We start from the raw sequence: 21,466 nt of genomic DNA, 5'->3' as shown, positions 1-21,466 counted from the left end.
GTTGGGGAATTGGAGTCAGCTGAGGACACAGGGAGTGGTGGGGTGAACAGCCTTCCGTGCTTGCCTGCTGGGCAGTTTCTCAGCTTGAAGTCACCTTCTGATGGTCAGGGACAGGAGCACTCCTGCTCCACTCCTGGGTAGCCAGCTGGGCTCACCCACGTCCCCAGCAGCAGCGGCTCTGCTTCTGACTCACATCCTGTTGTGCTGGGTGATAAAAGAGGTGACAACCTGCTACCACCTGTCCTCCTCACTGGTGGAGGTCTCTCCCTGTCCTGGAATTGAGGTGCTGGCTCCAGCTCAGCCAGCACTGTGTGTTTTGGGTGGTGATGGATGTCTCAGGTGCCAGGGAGGAGCTGGAGCTGCTCCGCTGCTGCCACTGCTGGCTGTGCTTGCTCGACTGACCAAACCCTCCCTTGTCTGTGGCAGAGGAGAGAAGCCTCAGCAGACCTGGAGCTCCCCGAAGATGAGAGGGAAAGAAGGGCTAAAGTGGAGATCAGGCAGCTGCAGACCCGTTTTCATCATGAATCGTACAAGAGGAAATTCTTCTATGACAATATCTGGCGGCAAATGCAGGCTCAGGAGTGAGTACAGCTCTGCTTGGCTGCCTGGAGCTTGGGAAGTTCCTCCATGCCAAAATCACAGATTTATAAAATCCCACAGGCAGGGACACCTTCCACTCTCCCAGGTTGCTCCAAGCCCTGTCCAGCTTGGACTTAGAAACCTCCAGGGATGGGACAGCCACAGCTTCTCTGGGCAACCTGTGCCTGGGCCTCAGCACTCTCTGAGTAAAGAATTTCTTCCAAACCTCTGATATCAATTCCCTTCTTTTAGCTTAAATCCATTCCCTCTTGTCCTATCATATCTGGAGATATAAAATGTTGCTCCCTCTTTTTTATAAAGAGATCTGGGGACCACAGAGCAGAGATGGGGAGGGGTAAGGACCTGCCCTGGCAGATGGGATGTGCTAAATGTCATTTGTTGTTCCATTTTTACAGAAAAGCAATAGATGATCTGAAGCAAGAACACAGACATGTGACATTAATGCTGAGCCAGATCTATTCACCGAGCAGCGTGATACTGGAAAACAGAAATCGTATGAAGGTCCAAAGCCTTTTGCAGACCAGAATGCAGAATGATGCCCTGATCAAAGAAAGAAAAGCTCAATTAGCTGACCTGGCCAAGCAGGTGAGAGCATCTGGATTGTTCCCTGCCTGAGCACAGCAGGGCAGAGTCACAGAGTGAGACCTGTGGCTGAAACTCCTCTATGTAAAACACATTTAATTCAGGCCTTGGAATATTCCTCCTGGCAAGTGACACATGGCAATGACAAATGGATAGAGCCAGGCTCCCATTCAAGTCAGCAGCACTGACTGGAAAAGTGAGGTTGGACTCTCAACCTTGTCCCACTGGTCCCTGCACCCCTGTGTGATGGCACACACAGCCTGGGGCCACAAACATCCCTCTCCTTCACTTTTTTATTCTCCTGAAAAAGAGGTAAAACTGGAACTGTGCTGTCTGAGGTGTGGCAAATACAGGAACAGCAGCACCTGAGGGATGTCCAATCCCCTCTCCTGAGGACATCCTGATTGGATTTGGGCAGAAATGGGGTGGGAAGCCAAGGGAAATTTCCCTTCAGCATTGTTCTCAGAGCCAGCTGTCCGAGCAGGACTCCAGGGAATGTGTTTGGATAGTTTGCCATTGCTGGAGGTGCTGCAGAGCTTTCCCAACAGGGTTAGTTTTCTGTCAGGGATGAAAACTCTGGCTTGCCTGAGTCATCCCTCCCCCACCTGGCCCGTGCTTCGCTGTTCTCCAACTGCTTCGCTCTTCCATGGATTTATTTCCTCTGGAAGCTCCCCACTTCTGGCAGAAGTTTTCCTCCACTCATTCCCAGGGAGGACTGCACAGATCCCTGCCTGGCCAGCACAAATACCTCTACCAAAGCTCCATCCTCATTCCCTCTTCCACTCTACAGAGTGCTACTGTTCCAAGTTCAGCACCTGCTGGAGTTCCCCCCAAAAACAGCTGCACTTCCTTCGTGACACAAAAAACCCTCCATTCCCAGTTACAGTTCATGTTTCTGTGTGTGCAGGATGGGATCCTGTGGGATTAAAGCTGCTCCTATAACTGCAAGATCATTAGTGATATGGTTTCTGTAGCTCAAGTCAGCAAAGGAGATTTTCTTTGGCTCTGTGTCCTGACAAAAGTCCAGAATGTAGGGGTGGAGATTATACGTCCTGGCTTTTCCCCCTGTGTGTGTGTGTGCAGGTTGTAGAGCTGGAAAAAAAGATAGTGAAGCAAAGAGACACAAACTGGAGGATGCTGGAAGCAAAGAGCCAAAAACACCTGCAGAAGAAGATTGAATTACTGGAGATACGTCTGAGTCATGTAAGGAAATGTTTTGGAGACTTTTGGAGAACATGTGTGAGGTCACACAGGGGCCTGGGACCTTTCTGGTCAGGACAGAGCCCAGTGGTGAAGATGGATTTGGTTAACACAAGCTGCTTAAAGCACCTGGTTTGTTCCCCTGGCCTGATCATTCCCAGAATATCTCAAGGGCTCCTTCAGGCTTGGTGACCCAAATGCAGAACTTGTGCTGTGCCAAGAGGCCTGAAGGTCTGCACCTGCCTTGTGATCAAACTGGGCTGCCTGGAGCCACCTTGCCTGGACAAAGCCAGCTCCAGGTCTCTGTTGTGGTCAATCTGGTCTTCTGTTGCCCTTTCTCTCTTGGGGAGGGAGGACAGTGCAGGGCCAGCTTCAAATCTCTTGGGCTTGCCATGGTCAAGGTCTTTAAGCAGCAACCTGAGCCCCCCAGTCCCCCACCAGTCCCACGATTTGTTCTCCCCAGGTCACTGTCCGCTACAACACCATCATGACCCGAAACAGCAGGCTCCGAGAAGAGACTGCCAGCCTGAAGATCCAGAAAGCCATTTATGACAGCAACTACTGGAAGCTGGAAAAAAGTCTGGTTCAGCAGAACAAATTGCTGAACGCTGCTATCGAGCAAGCCACGGAAGACTACAAGCAGCGGTACGTGGCCTTGCCAGCCCCCTGGGCAAAACTTGGGGCTGATGGGTGATGCCAGTGATGAGTTTTCAAATAGAGACACCAACAGAGGCTTCAGAGAGAGGATTCACCAATCCCATCTAGGGCTGGGTGCCTGGTCAGTGTGGGGAGACTGGTGCCTCTAGAGTGTTTTATTCCATCTATCCCAGATGTTTTTTTGGATGGCATGCACTGCCCCATGGAGGAGTCTATTTTTTCTGAGTCTCACCTGAGCTGGGTACTATACCCGAGTACAAAACCCCACTAAAAGCTGTGTTAGTGGCTGTGAATTCCCTCTGGACTAACTGCACTCCATTCAGATGAGAGCTGGGAATGTGCACAGCATCACAGGGACTTTGGCAGGTGTTGCCCTGCTGGGAGAGGCCAGGAACACAGAGCAACACAAGGTGTGAGGGCTGCTCTCCGTGTGCAGGATGGAGGATCTGGGGCGGATCTCGGACATTCGGGACGTGCACTACAGGGAAACCATCCAGTACAACATCAGGCTGCTGGAGAGGAAGTGTGCCCTTCACCAGGAGAACAGGCTGAAAAACTTCTTCCTCAGCAAATGTGCAGATCTCTCTGCACTAAAGGAACGGGCCAAACAGAGAGAAGGTATCAGAGGAGCATTTGTGGGACTTGGGCCACAAACCCGAAGTCTGCAGGGTTGATGGGGTTGGGCTGCTCATGGTGGTTTATAGAATTGTACCCCAAAGGCAGGATGCTTGCCCTGCCCACAACCTCTCCCACCCACCCATCACCCTACAAGCAAAAAGGATGAACAGTGATAATTGAGTGAGGCTGAGTGTCTTGGGGGTGCCCCTGGGACAGGGAGCTGCTGCTGTGTGCAACCATGGCTCCTTTTACCACAGAACAGGTTGGGTTGGAAAGGAGTCTTAAAACTCATCCAGTTCCACCCCCTCCAAGGGCAGGGACACCTTTCACTGTCCCAGGTTGCTCCAAACCCTGTCCAGCCTGGCCTTGGACACTTCCAGGGGTGGGGCAGCCACAGCTTCTCTGGGCATCCTGTGCCAGGGCCTCATCACCCTCACCAGGAAGAATTTCTTCCTAACATTTAATCTAATCTAATCATTCTATCCTCTGTGGAGGGGATCCCATGGTGTTTGCTCCATTCCCATGACATCCTGGCTCAGTTTCCTGGTGGAAGAGGCACCCTCTGCCCCTCCAGCCCTGCTCCCTCCTGCCCCAGCCCTGCACCAAACCCCACAGCACCGCAGGGAAGGTTCTGCAAAGGGTAACCACGGCTCTCTGTCTCTTTCTCAGCCTTTGAGGCAGCCGAGAGGGCCAAAAGGAGCCAAAAGGAGAGCTATGAGGTGGCCTACAAGCGTCTGCTGGAGCTGTCGGACGGAGACATCGATGATTTCTTGGAGGACTTCCTTGAAAAGGACAGGAGATTCTTCATCCTCTTTGGCTACGCCGTTAGGCTGAACGTCAGGAACGAGGGTCCCAGGCAGAGGATCCGGGAGATCCAGGTCTGTTCCTGGCTCTCCGTGTGTCCCCCTTTCCAGGCAGTGATTTTAGGTCAGGGTGGCTTTGTCCTCTCCCGAGTGTCGGGCATCACTGCCCACACCAGAGCCTGGCACCAGCCGCACGGCTTTGGGGGGGGATGCAGAGAGGAGCAGCCAAACCCACGACCCCGCTGCGTTCTCGCAGCTAAACGCGTCTCAATGCTGCCACCGCGTACCCAGCAAAAATACTGCAGGGTCCCGAGGAGCCAGGAGCTTCCCCGAGCAGCGTGCGGCTGCCTCAGAGGGAACTGGGGTTGTCCTGGAGGTGTCCCTGCTCCCTGGGCTGTCCCCAGCCTCCTGGTGGGGCGGGTAGGATTCCACCGTGCTGGTGTTCCCACAGGGTGACATGAAGGTCATCAGAGCGCAGCGACAACAGGCAGAGAAAACCTGGACTCACGTCCTGCAGGAGCTGGAGGTAGGGTGGCCCTGGATTCCCTCTGGAAGAGGAGCACATCCCTGTCTGTCCCAGCACATTTCCCAGGGAGTCTGGTGCTGTAAATGCTGCTCTGGCCAGTGGCTGGAGAGGTGTGGGCAGAAAAGGGCCCTGCAAAGGTTTTACAGCTCCCAGTGCATGGTGAGAGGGTGGCTGTGGGGTTCCTGCCAGCCCTGTCCAGCATGGACAGCTGGGGATATTCAAGAACTGTCTGGACACAACCCTGTGCTCTGTGCTCTGGGATGACCCAAAGTAGAGGTTGGACCAGACCACCCATTGTGGTCCCTTCCAACCTGAGCCATCCTGGGCTCCTGTGATTCTGTCTCCAGACTGAAACTGGGCAGCACTGGGGTGGTGGGGTCAGCGAGGGGCTGGTGTGACACCTTTGTGACACAAAGACCTTTGCTGGTAGGCAAAAATAACAGAGACCACCGAGGAAGCCAACAAGTATGAGGACAAATTCAAGGAGAGCAGCAAACCTCTGGGACAGATCCAATCTCGCATAGAGACCCTCTTGAAGGACATGGACTGCGACACTACAATGATAGTGAAGCCTCTTGGGGAGAGCTTGGTGCCAGTTTTTGGTAGGTCAGGGCTGCCCATCTTCCTGTGCCCCATGCTCTGAGAAGTCCTGTCCACCACCTGCTTGCACTTGTGTTTAAATTGAACTTTTGTTTTCCCCTGTCCCATCGGTCATGTGTGCCCCAAGGCAAATTTGCAATGCCAAATTCCCAGCAAATTTAGGAGCTCATTTGGATGTATAAAATCCCAGTGTGTATAAACATCCCAAACCCTCATTGTGGCTCTGGGTGCTGAAGTGCAATGGGGGTCTGCCTCTCTTCTCAGGGAGACAGCAAGAAGCCAAGGGGAATTGCATGAGGGGAGGTTCAGGTTGGATACTAGGAAGAATTTCTTCACTGAAATAGTGGTCAAGCACTGGAACTGGCTTCCCAGGGAAGTGGTTGAACCACCACCCTTGAAGTGTTCCAAAAATAAAGTGGATGTGGCACTTTGGTATGCTTTAACAGGCAGGGGATATTCAGGATGAGGTTGGACTTGGTGATTTTGGAGGTCTGTTCCAACATTAACGACTCTGTGATTTTATGATTCCATGACTCAGCCTTGGCCCCCTGACCCTGGGGGAGGGAAGCCAGTGGATCCCCTGCTCTGGGCAGGGTCCTGGGGCAGGGACACTGCGGGACACTGCTCCTTCCCACCCAGGTCCCGTGGAGAACAAGATCAAGGAGTTCCTGCTGAGGGAGTCCTTGCTGTGCTACACGTCCATCGATCGTACCCAGCGCGCCCAGGCCTTCATCAGCCCCCTCCAGGGAGCCTCCAGCCTCCTCTGGACCATGGACAGGGCCACGCTCTGCCCACCCCCCCCAGACCTGGAGACCACTGACCCCAAAACCGGTGAGCAGGGAGCGGGGAGAGAGGGGCCATGGCTGGGCAGCAGCCGCTCCCCAATCCCCCGCGGCTGCCTGGCCAAGACTTGCTGCCTCATGTCCTTCTCAGCCCATCCCCTCCAGCCTGTCCTGCCCCACCGAGGGGTATGAGGCCTGTAAAACTGTGTATTATGGGATGGCCATTCTCTTTGGCAGCAGAAGAGCCGCTGGGCCGGGCTCGGCTGCGTCAGCTTGTTCTCCAGAGGCAGGAGGAGGAGCTGGTCAGGCCCTCCAGCTCGGGCAGGAGGAGGAGGAGATTCACATCACAGAGTGCATCAGGGGCCAGGAGCCCGTCCGAGACCGGGAGCCCATCAGGGGCCAGGAGCCCATCAGAGACCAAGAGCCCACCAGGGAATTAAAGAAGCAGTTTCATTGCTTGAGCTTCTGCATCCTGCACATCATTCCATCTTCCTTCTCTGGAAGGAGCCCGACACCTTTCACAGGCTTCAGAGCCTCACCGGGTGATATTTTGGCATGGCTTCACCCACTGCTGACATCACCTGCAGCCGGGTGGGACTTGGGCTCTGCCACGGGGTGACATCCCTGTCACGCACCCTGTGGCACTCCCCGCAGCCAGAGATGGGGACCACGGTGCCAATCCTGCGCTGTGCCCGAGGGCAGGGCCTGGCACGTGGGGTGCAGGGGGTGAGTGTGCTCATGGGGTGTTCCCTGCTAAGCTGCCAGAAGCTGACAACTCTCTGCTGCCTAAAGGAAATCTGAGCTCAGTGCTGGCCCTCGGGGATGGGCACAGCCCAGTGTGGGACAGGCTGGGTTGGGGCTGGCAGTGGCACTGGGAGGCAGAGGGGCTCGAGGACACGTGAGGGTCACCTGCAGAAGGTCTGGGGTGCTGAGGCCAGCAGGGTCTGGAAGGATCTGAGGGCTCCCACGGGGCACAGGCACACCACACGAGCCCAAGCACTGCTCACGCCAGCAGCTGGATTTCCTCTTGCCAAAAGGCTGTTTAATGTGAATGCCATTCCCGTGCCAAATTCCCAGGCACATGCCTCTCCAGGGGAAGAGGAAAGGGAACCCCCGTGTGACCTAGGGAGAGGTGATCTTGCAGTGGCAGCCCCAGCCCTGAGCCTGGGCTAGTCCTTCTCTTCACCGTGAGTAATGACATGGACCAGGTTCTTGTAGTCCAGGTTGCCAGACATGTCCGGAGGGAAGGCAGCGAACATCTGATCGATCTGCCAGGGAAAAGCAGTGACAAAAAGTGCCATGAGAGGTGTTTGGGACCAGGGCTTGGAGGAGGGATCTGTTAGGATGGAGGGAGGCTGGCAGGGGCTGGGAAGGAGATCATACCTCTTCCTGGGAAAACCTCTCCCCCTGCGTCATCAGCATTTCTTTGATGCTGCAAAGGAGAGAGCGCGGTGAGAACTGGGCAGGTCCTGATGGGGACACCCCCAGCACTCCCTGCCCCGGGTACCCCTGCACTCACTAGGCAGATTTCAGGCCTTTCCCCTCTGGATCAAACACCTTGAATGCATTCAGGATTGTCTCCTCCGGGTCCGCACCTGCGGGTGACAAAGCCGTGGCCATTTGAGATGGTAAAGTAGGAAGCCAACTGCAACCTCCTGCTTCTCCCAGCCTCGGGGGCAAAATGGGGGGCAGACTGGAAAGTGGGGGGGTGCCTGCAGGAATGCTGACCCTGCAGCTGGAGACTGGAGTCGGTGGCACGCAGAGGAGCAGCCGTAGGGCCGCGGTGTGAGCACAGAGCAGGCGGTGTTGGCATTTATCTAATCTTTGGAGCGTATTTATAGAGCTCCAGGCACAGCCCTTGGGGCCCTGCAGCCTCTTGGAGACCGGCAGGAGGCTGCATTCCTTGGCTTAAGTACGTGATTCAGGGCACAGCCAGATGGGATGGTCGGTCAAAGCCTGGCTCTAGCCAGGGAGGGCCACTCTTGGCACTCAGCAGGCTCAGAGGTGCTGCAAGAGCTGTCCCCTCTTCCTAGGGGACAGCAGCAGCAGCAGCACAACCATTTGGGTTTTGTAAGTGGCTGGGGAAACTGAGGCACGGAGACCATCTCATACCCCCCAACAGTTTGGGGAGACATGGGATAAGAGCTGGATCTCTGCACCTAGGGATGGTTGGTATTGCAAATCAGCGGGAATTTTGGGGCATAGGAATGCCACTGACCACTCCCAGCTCCCTCCCAGGTGCCCTCTCACCCTTGAGCTTCTCCCCAAACATGGTGAGGAACACGGTGAAGTTGATGGGGCCCGGTGCCTCCTTTATCATCTCATCGATCTCCTCGTTCTTCACATTCAGGCGCCCTGGGGAGAGCAGCTATGGGTCAGTCGTGGATCCAAGTCCTGCTCTGCATGTTGAGGGATAAAAATGCACACCACAGAACCCTTCCCTGGGGGTTTTTCCCCCACTGGAGGGAAATAGCACACTCCTGGGGAGCCACCTCTGGCAAGGAATGGAGGTGACAGAGTGAGGTGAGAGAATCACCCCCAGCTCTGGCTTCTCAGGCTCCAGGATCACAGAAAAGAAGGATGCAAAGGACTGAGCTAGCTGTGCTGCTTCCTTCCCTCACTGCCCCATGGATCAGCCTCTTTTAGCCTTCCTTGGAATGTGTTTTGGGCCAAAACCACCAGCACTGGGTCTCTCCCTGTCCCCCAGCACCACAAGCAAACAGGATGGAATGCCTACATCCTTTTTCCCGAGGCTGAGTTGTCCTTGGAGCTCCACTGCTGATTCATGCTGACCTCTGATGGCAGAGCCAAGCTCTCAGAGTCACAGCCTCCCACAAATCCCCTAAATCCCCTAAATGCCCTCACGCCCCGGGATGCCACGGGATGGGCACGGCCAGGTGCTTCTAAGCATGGAAAAGGCAGGGAGGGTTTGGCTGTGTAATCCAGGAGCTGGCTCCAGTGCCAAGGGGATAAACCAGCTGTGGGAGCTGCTCCAGGCTACCTGTGAGGGATCTCCCGGCCTGACAGCTTTGGGTTTGGATCAGGAGGTTTTTGGCAAAATGGGAGATCGGGTGAATGGGAGGGGCTTGGTTAAATGCCCCACCCCGTCTTGATTCTCAATTAACAGGTCTGATGTTGGCAAAGCTGGGGAGGGGAGGTTGCTGAAGCCGGGCTCACCGAGGGCAGCAAAGGTGTCTCTCAGATCTGCCTTGTCGATGAAGCCGTCCCGGTTCTGATCCATGATGGTGAATGCCTGGAAGCACAGGAGCAGGGCAGGGAGCCCAGGGAAAGGGAGAATTGTCAGCTTTTGCAAAGGCTTTAGCACCTTTCTCCTCCTCCCGTCAGCTTGGATGGGATAAGGGCATTTTGAACTCTTCCAGGGTGGGCTCTGGGGGTCTCACTCACCCTAATCCCACACAGTCCTGCGCCCTAGGGCGATGGCAACCCAAACCCCAAAGCTGTGCAAATTTTCCTTGGCCAAATCTCTCTCAGCCCAGTATGCCACCAGGCAGAGAGGCCAGCCTGAGCCATCTCCTCCAACTGGGGCCAGTTATCCCAGGAACTGGGATCTGCACAGGACCACGTGCAGGGGGTGAGAGCTCCTGGCAAGGCAGGAGGGAGATGTGCTCCAGCTCCCTCGGCTGGGCCAGATCCTCTGAGGGAATCGGGCTCCTCGGAAGCTTGGAGGCGATGCCGGATTTAACGGCGTCACTGAGCTGTTATTCTCACTTTTAAAATAAAACAACCCAAAGCCAGGCCTGCTGCCTCCCGGTGTGACCCAGCTGTCACTTGAGAGCACCAAGGGAAGAGCTGAAGGTCACATCATATCAAGGACCCTCTGTCCTTCCCACCAAACCCACCTACCTCTTTGAATTCCTGGATCTGGGCCTGCTCGAACATGGAGAAGACATTGGAATTAGCACCTTCAATCCTCTTCTTGGCTTTCTTGGGTGCCTGCAGGAGTCCAGGTATGTACCATTAGCTCACTGGCTTTTTATGGGGTGAAATAAAAGCATGGAAGTGCCCTATTCTTACTTGTACTCTTCATGGGAGCTCTGGGCTGGGGCTCTCTTCCCTGGGGGCTTGGTAGTTTCTCTCTGCAGCTTTGGGATACTGAGGGGCATTGAGATTCCTGCTTAAATGTCAGCTCCTGCTGAATTTAGCCAAACAGGTCTAAGGAAAGATGAGGAGTGAAATCACTTCTCCCACTGGCAGGTAAAAGGGTCAGCTCTGGGGTGAGAGATCCCCGTTGGAACCCTGGTTTTGGGAGCACTGCTGAGGTTGCACACGAGGGTTGTGGTCAGTCAGTGCTTCTTTACCCTGCTGTGCAGATATTAAAATATGGCTTAATTAAAAATCTGCCTCCCCCTGCACTGAGGCTTGAAACAACCAGAAATGGGTCAATGTGTGGTTTAAAGAGGACTGAAGAGCCCCTCGCTGTCCCACCCAGCCCATTATCCCTCATTCCAGTGCCTGCTCCCGCAGCCATTTCCTCTCATGGAGGAGGATTTTGGGGGCACAAAATGGCCCTTCCTCTCACTGCGTGAAGGAAGGGGGAAATAAAAAATGGCATGTGGACCTTCAAACCATCTGCATTCATTCAAAAGCTCTGCTAAGCATGGGAGACACCTCTCTGCTCCCTGTGAGATGCTGCTGGCCCACCCAGCTGCTCCCCAGTTTTCTCACCCCCTTTCCAAGGCAGACAAGACCCTTGGCCCTCAACTCCTTGTAGCCTCCTTTGTATCCAGCCCATTAAAGCTATTCTGGTGAAAAAATCAAATGAATTTTATCTCTTCCTGCTGGAGCTCTGGGCTCTCTGTACTCACCATGGCTTCGCTCAGCTGCCGATGTCACTGTGAGGGATGTCCCAGAGGCACTCCCTCACTCCCCCCGGCTGGAACAATAAATACACCCCCCTCGGGGTTAAAAATAGCCCCATGCCCACTTTTGGCTGTAATAGGTAATTTGGCCAACCCCAACCCTGTTGTCTGTGCCTTTCTCTGTCCCTCTCTCTCTAATCTGGAATAGCAGCTTGTTGTTGTCACCGGCTGACGTGACATGTGAGCCCGGGAGGGTTTCAAGGTTACCGAAGTGCCGGGCGGCCCCCAGCTCCCACCCCGGGGATGCTGACCCGGGGCTGCTCGGGAACAATCCTTTGTCACCTGCCTTTGTCACTCGGGCTGGCGCCGGGCTCGTCCCCTCCGCCGGGACACGCAGGGAGGGGTTGGCCCCAGGGGACCCCCCGCTAGAATCCCCCAAACATCAGGACGTGGATGTTTCTCCTCGGTGCTTCTCTTTGGGAGCCCCACGGCAAAATTGGTGTGGCCCAGCCGGCAGCAGCTCGGCCCCGGCCCCTGCCCGTGGGTCGCCTCCGTTGGGATGCTCCGGGAGCAGGAGCAACCAGCCTGTGGCCGAGAGGGGACATCCCGGGGTCTGCAGCCCCATCCCGGGATCTGCAGCCCCATCCCGGGATCTTCAGCCCCATCCCGGGGTCTGCAGCCCCATCCCGGGATCTTCAGCCCCATCCCGGAGTTTGCAGCCCCATCCCGGGGTCTGCAGCCCCATCCCGGGACCTGCAGCCCCATCCCGGGACCTGCAGCCCCATCCCGGGATCTTCAGCCCCATCCCGGGGTCTGCAGCCCCATCCCGGGATCTTCAGCCCCATCCCGGGGTCTGCAGCCCCATCCCGGGACCTGCAGCCCCATCCCGGGACCTGCAGCCCCATCCCGGGACCTGCAGCCCCATCCCGGGGTCTGCAGCCCCATCCCGGGACCTGCAGCCCCATCCCGGGATCTTCAGCCCCATCCCGGGATCTTCAGCCCCATCCCGGGACCTTCAGCCCCATCCAGGACCTGCAGCCCCATCCCGGGACCTGCAGCCCCATCCCGGAGCGCGGCGCCGGGGCTGAGTGGATGCTGAGCTGCCGCAGAGCCGGGCAGGCACCAAGAGCTCTTCTCTCATGTGTCACCCCCACTGAGGCACCTGTCCCCCACTTCAGCCAAACATTTGCTCGCCCCGGTCGCGGTGGGACGCACACATTTAACTCTCCCCATTCCGGGCTCTGTCCCGGGGACACATCCTGCAGGGATGACGCTCACACTGCCCGGATCTCTGGCTCACATTCCTGCAGCAAGAGCCAAGGAACCCACGGGCAGCAATCCCACGAAACCTCTCCTACGTCTGTTGTGGAGCAGAACTTGTGGCTGCCGGGACCCTTTTCTCTTCATCCTGTTCATTTTATCCCCCGCTCCCTCTCGCCTTGCCCGGGATGAGGCTGGAGGAGGATTGACGGGCATGCTGGAGTGGGAATGCCAGTCCCACGGATGCCCATCAGCCCCCCAAGCCCTGCGGTGCCTGGCATGGCCATGACCCGGTGGCCGTGCGGGCTGGTGGCATTGTCCCCTCCGCATGCCGAGGAGGGTGGTGGGCGAGCAGGGAGGGCTGGGACAAGGCGGGGAACAAAAGGGATTGTGAAACCAGATCCCTGGAACTCCGGGCTCTGCCCAGACGCTGCCCTTGTTCTCCCGGAGGTCACAAATATCGTGTTTAATCCCTGGCACTCGCCGCCCGCCTGCCAAGGCCGTGCCAGCGAGGTTGGCATTACGGGGGGGATTTCAGTCAGGAAATTTCAGTGGGGAAGTGTGTATGGAAAAGTGCCTATGGAGGAGAAAAACTCCTGATCCGGGAATGACCATCTCGTCTGGATGGGGCTGCAGCTCAGGGAAGGGATTTCAGGATTTGAGGTCTGCGTGAGCAGAAAGGGCAGGAGAAAGAGCCGCGGGGGCAGAGCTGGGGCCAGGACCAGCCCCGGGCACAGCCGGGGATGAGAGGGATCAATCTCGGCACGGACGGTCCCTCATCCTGCCAGGTTCAGCTGGATTCATCGTCCAGCCGAGCCCAATTACCTTAATTTGTGGCATTAAGGAAAAATCCATAAGCATCAGGGAAGTGATGTGTGGTGCTTTCACAGGACTGGCCGCGGAGCCACCGGCGCCGCCGGGGCTCTGCCCGTGCCCGGCTCCGTGTCTGTGCTGGGGCACGGCTGACAGCACGAGAGGAAACCCTGGAGCTGTGGACATCTCCCAGAATGTTATTTTTTTTTCCCAGGAACAACCATTTTTACCCGCCCAGCCTGGAAGAAACCCGACCTGGGTCCCTCCCGGGTGTCGTGGTTGGGGTGAGATGGTGGCTGAGGGATGGTGAAGGTGCAGAGGGTGGCACAGAAATCCGGGATGGGCACGGGGTGCAGGTGGCTGCCAGGGTTTCTGCTGTGATTTGTGAGACACTGCTCACTTCTTGCTGCCAGCTGAAACCCTGTGCGCTGCACGGGCCAGATCCTGCTCTCCCCTGAGGATCCTGCTCCAGCCTGCAGATGGAAGCGCCTCCAGGCACATCACATCCTTCTCCTCCTGTGGATATTGGGGGGCTTGTTGGCCCCCGGGAAAACCTGAGTGCTTTAAATATGTCTGTAAGCACAAAGCTGCCTCTGGAGCCCTGCAGTGAACAAAAGAGCTGTGGGAAGTGGCTGCAGCCTGCGAATGGATGTCAAGGAACAACACACGGATCCGCGCCACGGCAAAAATCAAGCATCGTCCCTTCTTATCTGCAAAAGAGCCTGTGTTTTACATGAAAAAGCCTTTCTAATTAATAGGCCAGCCCCTCTCGAGCTCGATAAAAAATGGAGTCAAAAGGATTTGATTAACCCCTGCTCTGCGCCGGGAGCGTGCTCTGCCTGGGCGAGAGGCGGCCGCAGCCGGGGCTGCCCGGGCCGATAGCGGCTCCGTGTCCCGGGAATCCCGGCAGCATCCCGGTACCCCCGAGCATCCCGCAGACCCCACCCGGGGGTGTCCGGCCCCAGGCACAGCCCCCTCAGAGACCCGGGATGCTCCAGAGCCAGCTCGTGCTGCCGCTCGCTCCCTGCCTGCTCCTTATGAATATCCTTTGCTCCGGTTGGGTTGTTTTTTTTTTCTGTGATCAGACACATTTGACTAAACTAATACATATGTATACACTCCCGGACGTTCCCATCCAAACCAATGTAAATTACCTCTGACCAATACATTTTCCCAGGAAATCAATGCATTTTAACACGGGATAATATTTATGAAATTGAATTCTTTTTTATTGAAGCTAATGCAATTCCCTTCTGTTTTATGCATTTTTATTAAACTAATGCATTTTAAATTAAACTGTTGTATATTAACTACAATGGCTGTGGGTACTTACAGTAAAGTAATATATGTTTGTTGAAATCAATACATATTCCAAACCTGGGAATTTCCAGTTAACAAGGCTATATCAAACATAACAAATGCATGTACCTGCTTAATTTGATGCTTATATACAACTGGCTGCTATATTTGTTTATTGGTAATGATTATTTTAAAGGGGGGAAGCATATTAAAGGTAGATAGATTCCTGCTGGGAGCTGCAGTTGGAAGCTGCCAGAGGTGGTCACCCCATCCCTGATGCTCGAACTGGGGAGTGTGGGGGTGACCCACGGGCTCTGGTGCTGGCTGGTGCCTGAAATTCATCTCCTGTGCCACAGCTGGTGTCTGTGCCCTCCATCCCACCCCTGCACCTCATTTCCCATGGCGTGAGGTTTTGGGGACATCCTTCCCTTGCCCACCACACTCCCCACAGCTCCTTTCTGCTGGCAGCAACCTCAGGAGCTTTCAGGGGGTTTTACCCCTTGGTGTTCAGGAGGTTTCCACGTGTAGCAGATCATTCCAGGCAGATTTGATGCCACAGCTTTGCCTGACTTAGCTCCGTTTTCCTTTGGAAAGTTATGGATTGGTTATGGATTGGAGGGTTTGCCCAGCTCAGGAATTTGGGGAAGAGAGGATGGCTGAGGATGGGGACGAGGACAGACAATTCCTGAGCTCTGGCCTGTCCCGGGGCTGTGCCCTGCACCGAGAACAGGATGCGGCCCCGGGTGGAGGTGGCCGTCCTGGCTTCCAGAGCCGCAGCATTGACAGGAAAGCCGTAAATAGCAGCGTTATCCGCCGTGAGCCCGCCGGCGGCGCCGGGGCTGAGATAATTTGGGCGAAGGAATAAAAGAGAAAAATTAATTAAAAAGCATGTGCTAATTGTAGGGGAAATGTGCGTGCAATAAGTAGCCGAAGCAGAAAGGCGGCCGGTGGAGGAGCCCGGGCATCCTCCCCGCACATCCTGGGGCAACCGGGGGGCAGCGGGAGCTGAGGCCGGGTGTCCGGTCGTGTCCCCCCCGTGTCCCTCCGTGTCCCTCTCGTGTCTCTCCCGTGTCCCCCCGTGTCCCTTCGTGTCCGCCCCATGTCCCCCCGTGTCCCCCCGTGTCCCCCCGTGTCCCTCTCGTGTCCCCCCGTGTCTCTCTCGTGTCTCCCCCCCGTGTCCCCCCGTGTCCCCCGTGTCCCCCCGTGTCAATTCGTGTCCCCCCCGTGTCCCCCGTGTCCCCCCGTGTCACTTCGTGTCCCCCCCGTGTCCCCCCGTGTCCCCCCCGTGTCCCCCGTGTCCCCCCGTGTCCCTCTCGTGTCCCCCGTGTCCCCCCGTGTCACTTCGTGTCCCCCCCGTGTCCCTCTCGTGTCCCCCCGTGTCCCTCTCGTGTCCCCCCGTGTCTCTCTCGTGTCTCCCCCCCGTGTCCCCCCGTGTCCCCCGTGTCCCTCCGTGTCACTTCGTGTCCCCCCCGTGTCCCTCCCGTGTCCCCCGTGTCCCCCCGTGTCCCCCGTGTCCCCCCGTGTCCCCCGTGTCCCCCCGTGTCACTTCGTGTCCCCCCGTGTCCCCCCCGTGTGCCCCGACCCGGCCCGCGGGGACGCGCTGCAGTTCCCGCAGTGGCCGCCAGGTGGCGACGTTGTAGCGGGCGCTGCCCGGTCCCGGCGGGAGGGGGAGAGGAGAGGGATGGGAAAAAGGAATGGGAAAAGGGATGGGAAAAGGGATGGGAAAAAGGGATTGGGAAAAGGGATTGGGGAAAAGGGATTGGGGAAAAGGATGGGGAAAGGGATGGGAAAAGGGATTGGGGAAAAGAAATGGGGAAAGGGATGGGAAAAGGGAATGGGGGAAAGGGATTGGGGGAAAGGGATTGGGGGAAAGGGATTGGGGAAAAGGGATGGGGGAAAGGGATGGGGGAAAGGGATGGGAAAAGGGATTGGGGAAACGAATTGGGGAAAAGGGATGGGGGAACGGGATGGGGGGAGAGGGCAGGGAGAGCAGCAGGAGAGAAAGAAGCAGAGGGGAGAGGAGCGAAGGGAGAGGGAAGAAGGGCTGCAGGGAGAGGCGCCGTGGCCACAAAGCTCCACCACCTGTGCTAACGGGGTTCTGTGCTGTCACAGAGCCAGGGAAGGGTCTGGGTGGGAAGGGACCTCACTTGTGCCTCATTGCTGTGGAAAATCCTGCATCCCTGAGCTGGCAAAGAGCCCTGGGGTGGCCCCGGCTTTTCCCACTGGAGGAGACAAATCCCCAGCAGTGGGGGCACAGGGAGGGCAGCAGGAACCTCTGCCAGGGCTTCTGGCACCCCAGGGCCAAACGTGCTGGGGGACAGGGGCTGCTCTGCCTTCCCCTGCACGGGATGGGGACAGAGCCCTGCAGCAGCGTGCCCACGAGGGATGTGCCCAGGGCTGCAGCTGCACCTGAGCTCCTGGGCAGCCCCAGGGCCTCACACATCCCTGCTTTCTCTGTGCCAATGGGCTGGCCCATGCGAGGCTCCTGGTGTCCCTCTGCCCATTCCTGGCACAAGGTGACTGAGCAAGCTCCCAGCCAGCACGGGTCACCACCAGCACGGGTCACCACCAGCACGGGGTCACCACCAGCACGGGGTCACCACCAGACTGGCTCACCACCACAGCTCTCCCTGCCAGCATCAACCCTCAGCTGCCTAAAGGGGCCAGATCACTGCACAAAGGAGTTACGTGGATCACAAACAGGCAGGAAGGCAGGAATAAATTAACGCCTGGAATGGGAGTGTGCTGAAATCCTTTTTTTTTTTTCTCTTTTTCTTTTTTTTTTTTTTTAAAGTACACAGAAAAGCCCCTTCCATATTTTAATTAAAAGCCTTTCAGGAGAGGAGGCAAGGGGCTGCCATTTACAACGGGCTATTGTCAGGCACACAAAGCAAAGGGGGCTGGAGACAAACTGATTTATTAACCTGCGCCTCGCAGCGCTCCCCGGGGTGGGTGAGCCCTCTGTGGGGAGGGGGTGGCAGCACTGGGGTCCCCCCGCTCTCCCCGGGGTGCTCCAGGGCCATGGGGCAGCACCCAAGGGGACACAGGGGACACGGCTGGTTTGTGCCACCCCGCAGCTCTCCGTCCCTCCGGGTGGCACAGGGTGCAGCCCCTCTCCTCTCCCTTACTGCTCCCATTGATTCATTAATGATTTGGCCAAACAGCAACATTCCTCCAAAGCCCACGATTTAATTTGCTCACCAAAGACGCCAAGTTAGTTTTGCTCCTGATTTATGAGCAGGCTGCTGTGTTCCCTGGGCAGCAGAGCAGGGTGGTGATTTATGGGGGTGAGATCAGCTTCGTGGGCACAGGGAGAAGGTCCCAGCCTGGGACCTGTCCTGGTGGTGTCCACCAGGGAGCACCTGGACCATGAACAGACTGGGCAATCCCTGCTGCTGGCATGGAGAGGAACCAGCTTTCCCCCCAGCAAAGTCCACTCGTCCCACCTGGGATCACTGGCCCATCTATGAGCAAACCTCCCCGTGGCTCTGAGGGATGCATGGAACTAAATTCCCACCTGGAATCTCCCCTTGCACGGCCTCTGCTCCCACCCCTGGCTAATTACAGCCTCATTAAGCCAGAGGTGAAGCAGCTTCCTGGCACCACCAGCGCCCCAAATCTCGTTACAAATCTCAGGGACTCCCAGCGGTTTCCACTCCCTGATTTTTATGCTTTGGGGGATAAGGGCACTTATTTATAGTGCTTATTTATAGCACTTGGGTTGCCAGAACAAAGTTGGAGGCTTTGACCTTGTGCCCCCAAGGAGGGGCAGCACCTGGGCACTCATGATTGGGGTCTCAGAGCATGCATGGAATTTGCTGTTGATGCCACCAGGGTTGGGATTTCAGCTTGGGATTTCCATCTGGGGTTCCCTGATTCTAGGCAATGCATTTGTTGCAGGACCATAAGAAGGATTTGCCCCTTTTCCAGCCAGCTCTGAAGGTGGGGAAGATGCTGGTGCAGGGCTCACAGAAGCATCCAGGCTCTCTCTCACACAAACTGCCTCGACTCCTGCAAATCTTTCTTTGAACTTTGATTTTCTGCTCACTTGTTCTTCTGCCTGAGGCGTTTTGCAATTGTGGGATTGTGAGCGGCTCTGAGTGGAAGAGATGAGAAGAACAAGATCATTTCCTGGCTGCTCGTGCTACAGCGTGGGGCCAAGGTTACTTTGGGTGTCTGCCTCACCCTTTTGGACAATTTTCCTGGCCCAGGAGCAGACCTGTCCCTGTGAGAATCAGAAGCACCTGCAGGGCAGGGTGCAGTTTGAAGGGTGTCCCTTTTCTTCAGTGTCTTCTGAACTCAAACTCTGCTTTTTGGTGGAACCCTAAGAGCCCTGCAAAGCACAGGGAGCAGCAGCAGGGTGATACCTGGGCAGCGAGGGGCTGCTTCCTCCCCAGCCTCATGTAGAGAGAGGCTCCAGCACTGCAAGATTTGCTGCAGCAAGGAGAGTTTTAGGGGCAGTGCAGGATGACAAGTGACCACTGCAGGAGCAGCTCCAGGTTTGCTGGGTCTGTGCTGCCCATCTCCCTCCGGCCCCTCTGAGCACAGGGATCCACAGGTAAGACAAAGGGAGCGGGATCGTGATGGATATCCTGTCCTCATAATCCTTGCAGTTTGTGGAGCAATTTGAGACTCCCTCCACGGGATGGTGGCGAGCAGTGTTTGCCCATCCTGGGGTGTGGGGCTCCCCCAGGAGCAGAGATGTGCAGGCACGAGAGCCTGGGGTGTTCCCTGCTCCTTGGCAGGGATATGAAACCTCCTCACTTGCTTGGTCTGCAAATCCCCTCCTGCAAAATGCACCCGAGGGGGCAGCTCCGTCCTTCCCTGCTCGAAACTGAGCCGTGCCCAGTGGGGCTGGGATCCTCCAGCACAAACACGGCAGGCTCTGCCGGGAGGCACCACTTCCCCAGGGGATTGGGAATTAATTCTCCAAGCCCCTTGGATGCTGGGGTGCCCAGTACAACTGGCTATGGGGCAAGGTGGTGTAGAAAACGTGACATTGTTTTTTCTTTTTGGTGGGGAAGCAGAGAGGGATTTTTTGGGACAGGTGTTGTCAGTGCCCAGACGCTTCTGGGTCTGCTGAAGTTGTTGGATTCTTCAGAGCCATTGAGAAATTTTAAAAACGCAGCCCTAAACCAGCCCGAATTTGGAGTATTTATGAATTAGAGGGGTTTCTGGCTGTGCAGCGCTGGGAGCATGTTTGCTGTAGCCATTCCCAGCAGGTCAAAGGTGCATGAAGGGTCAGATTAGGCGGAAAAAACCCAAACAAACCTGGAAAAGTTTAACCGGCGGTTTCCGGCTGGCGGCTTTTTCCAGCTAAAAACCTTAATTTGGCCGGGAGAAATCCAGCACCCGGGGCACTCCGCGCCCCTTCCCGGGACTGAGACCCTCAGGGGGTGTCCGGGACCCGCGGGGGGCGATGCTCGGGGGTGGCCCGGGCGGGGACAGGGGTGGTCCAGGAGGGTGCCCCATCCCTCCTCGCCGCGGGGCCGGCCCCGGCGGAGGCGGGCGGGCAGGAGGGCGGCCCCGCTCCCTCTCCGCTCCCTCCGCGCCCCTCCGCGGCACCGGGCTCCCCCAAGATGGCCGCCGAGGTGGGATCGATGTGTCGATACCGGACACGGTTTGATGCCCGCCGGCTCCAGGTCGGTGGCGGCGGCGGCGGGCGGGAGGGGAGGGATGGGAGGGATGGGGGCGGCCGCCCGGATCACTCCCCCACCCCCCCTTATCCCCGTCCGTCCCTCCCTCCCTCTCCCCCCGCGCCCGCCCCCCTCCCTCCGCCCGCCCTTCCCCATCGATAGGTATCAGAAATTGATCCCCGCCGCCGCCGCCGCTCTTTGTTCGGCGCCGCCCGCCCGGGAGCCTGGAGCGGAGCATGGAGCAGCGCTAGCGGCGATGGAGCCGCGATGGAGCCCCGGCCCCCGCCCCGCCGCCCCCGAGGTGACAGCAGGGCCGGGGGGCGGCCGCCGCTCCGCCCCGGCGGGAGGGAGGGAGGGAGGAAGAGGAGGGAGGGAAGTTGCGCGGGATGAAGTTGCGGGGAGCGCGGCCCCCCGCGCCGCCCCGCCAAGTTTCTGGCGGTGCCCGCCCGCCGAGCGGAGCCGCAGGTGCCCGCGGGCTGCCGAGCGTGCCCGGCGCCGCCCGCAGCGGGGGCGGCTCGGTGCCCGCATCCCCCGGAGCGCTCGGGGCGGGCAGAGCCGCGCGGTCGCGGTGATGGATGCGGGGACGGCGGAGCGGGGCTGCCCGGAGCCCCGCCGCCCTCCCATTGTTATCCAGGGCCGGTGTGCGGGGCCGGTGCGGGGGCTCGGCCAGCCCTGAGCGCCGGGAGGGCGGGCGGTACCGGGCGGTGCTGCTCGGACCGGGGATGGATGCGGCGTGCGGGCGGCAGCTCCTTTGTGGCTCCGGGCAGGTCACGGCCGCCGTATCCCACCGTGGTACCCTCGGTCTGTGAAATTCCCGGTAAGTCCTTTGTTACCGTGCGCGGGGGAAGGTTGCCAGGGGCTGCTGACAGTTTGTGACCTTAAAATCCGCACCTTAAATAGGAGGTGGGTAATTAACACAATGGCTCTCCCAACATAATGGGATGAAACCCAACCTGGAGCCGCTACAACAACCGAAACGCGCATTTCCGTGGATATTAAATGGGTTTATCCCTATAGGATATTCTGGAGTTTAAAATGCAGCGTGCTTCGGAGGGGAGTAAACAAATTGAAATGCCATTTATGGGGCTCCGGTAGTGGATCAACAGTTCCAGCATTTAATACATTTTGGCTTTTAAGCAGATTACGTGCTGCATTTGCGCTACGCGACCCGAAAAGTACCGCAGGTACCGCGGCCGGTGGGTTTGCCACGACTGCTCAATTCTGGCATTGTGGCCGGGAAGGGATTACGGCTCTAAACGCTTCGGATACA

General features: G+C 57.3%; 3 protein-coding genes across 13 annotated transcripts in view; 2 read left to right on the top strand and 1 right to left on the bottom strand.

Moving 5' to 3' along the window:
• The first annotated feature begins 790 nt into the window (after nt 1-790).
• On the top strand, nt 791-5,736 carry CCDC63 (coiled-coil domain containing 63). The gene is made up of 6 exons (XM_085593426.1): nt 791-1,209; nt 2,266-2,385; nt 2,846-3,027; nt 3,476-3,657; nt 4,327-4,880; nt 5,417-5,736. Exons 1-6 carry the CDS (start codon nt 925-927, stop codon nt 5,627-5,629), a joined length of 1,536 nt encoding a protein of 511 aa, XP_085449552.1. The 5' UTR covers nt 791-924; the 3' UTR covers nt 5,630-5,736.
• A 1,648-nt stretch (nt 5,737-7,384) lies between these two features.
• MYL2 (myosin light chain 2) lies at nt 7,385-11,248 on the bottom strand. The gene is made up of 7 exons (XM_021544549.3): nt 11,195-11,248; nt 10,233-10,322; nt 9,546-9,621; nt 8,619-8,723; nt 7,888-7,963; nt 7,752-7,800; nt 7,385-7,636 (listed from the first exon to the last, which is right to left on the bottom strand). Exons 1-7 carry the CDS (start codon nt 11,195-11,197, stop codon nt 7,538-7,540), a joined length of 498 nt encoding a protein of 165 aa, XP_021400224.3. The 5' UTR covers nt 11,198-11,248; the 3' UTR covers nt 7,385-7,537.
• An 8,820-nt stretch (nt 11,249-20,068) lies between these two features.
• CUX2 (cut like homeobox 2) overlaps nt 20,069-21,466 on the top strand; it is a 62,697-nt gene continuing 61,299 nt past the window's right edge. For 4 of the 11 annotated variants that reach the window (XM_085593262.1, XM_085593260.1, XM_085593261.1 and 1 more), the window contains exon 1: nt 20,236-20,497. In XM_085593262.1, coding sequence (XP_085449388.1) covers nt 20,237-20,497 — 261 coding nt within the window. In that variant the 5' untranslated portion in view covers nt 20,236. Of the gene's footprint in view, nt 20,203-20,235; nt 20,498-20,596; nt 21,014-21,466 lie in introns of those variants that run through there. The other 7 variants (XM_085593267.1, XM_085593265.1, XM_077787244.2 and 4 more) reach the window with 4 other exon arrangements.

The sequence above is a fragment of the Lonchura striata genome, chromosome 15 (genome assembly GCF_050655825.1).
Source record: "Lonchura striata isolate lonStrDom1 chromosome 15, ASM5065582v1, whole genome shotgun sequence".
Lineage (NCBI taxonomy): Eukaryota > Metazoa > Chordata > Aves > Passeriformes > Estrildidae > Lonchura > Lonchura striata.
The sequence above is the reverse complement of the archived record's forward strand: the minus strand, read 5'-3'. Positions and strand labels throughout refer to the sequence as shown.

Coding starts and splice junctions, on each gene's coding strand:
- CCDC63 (XM_085593426.1), top strand. CDS start 925: ATGGGGAGGGGTAAGGACCTGCCCTGGCAGATGGGATGTGCTAAATGT. Junction 1,210..2,265: donor GAGCATCTGGATTGTTCCCT/GCCTGAGCACAG, acceptor GTGTGTGTGCAG/GTTGTAGAGCTGGAAAAAAA. Junction 4,881..5,416: donor CCAGCCTCCTGGTGGGGCGG/GTAGGATTCCAC, acceptor CTTTGCTGGTAG/GCAAAAATAACAGAGACCAC.
- MYL2 (XM_021544549.3), bottom strand. Junction 7,964..8,618: donor GTTTGGGGAGAAGCTCAAGG/GTGAGAGGGCAC, acceptor TGTCACCCGCAG/GTGCGGACCCGGAGGAGACA. Junction 7,801..7,887: donor AAAGGCCTGAAATCTGCCTA/GTGAGTGCAGGG, acceptor TCTCCTTTGCAG/CATCAAAGAAATGCTGATGA.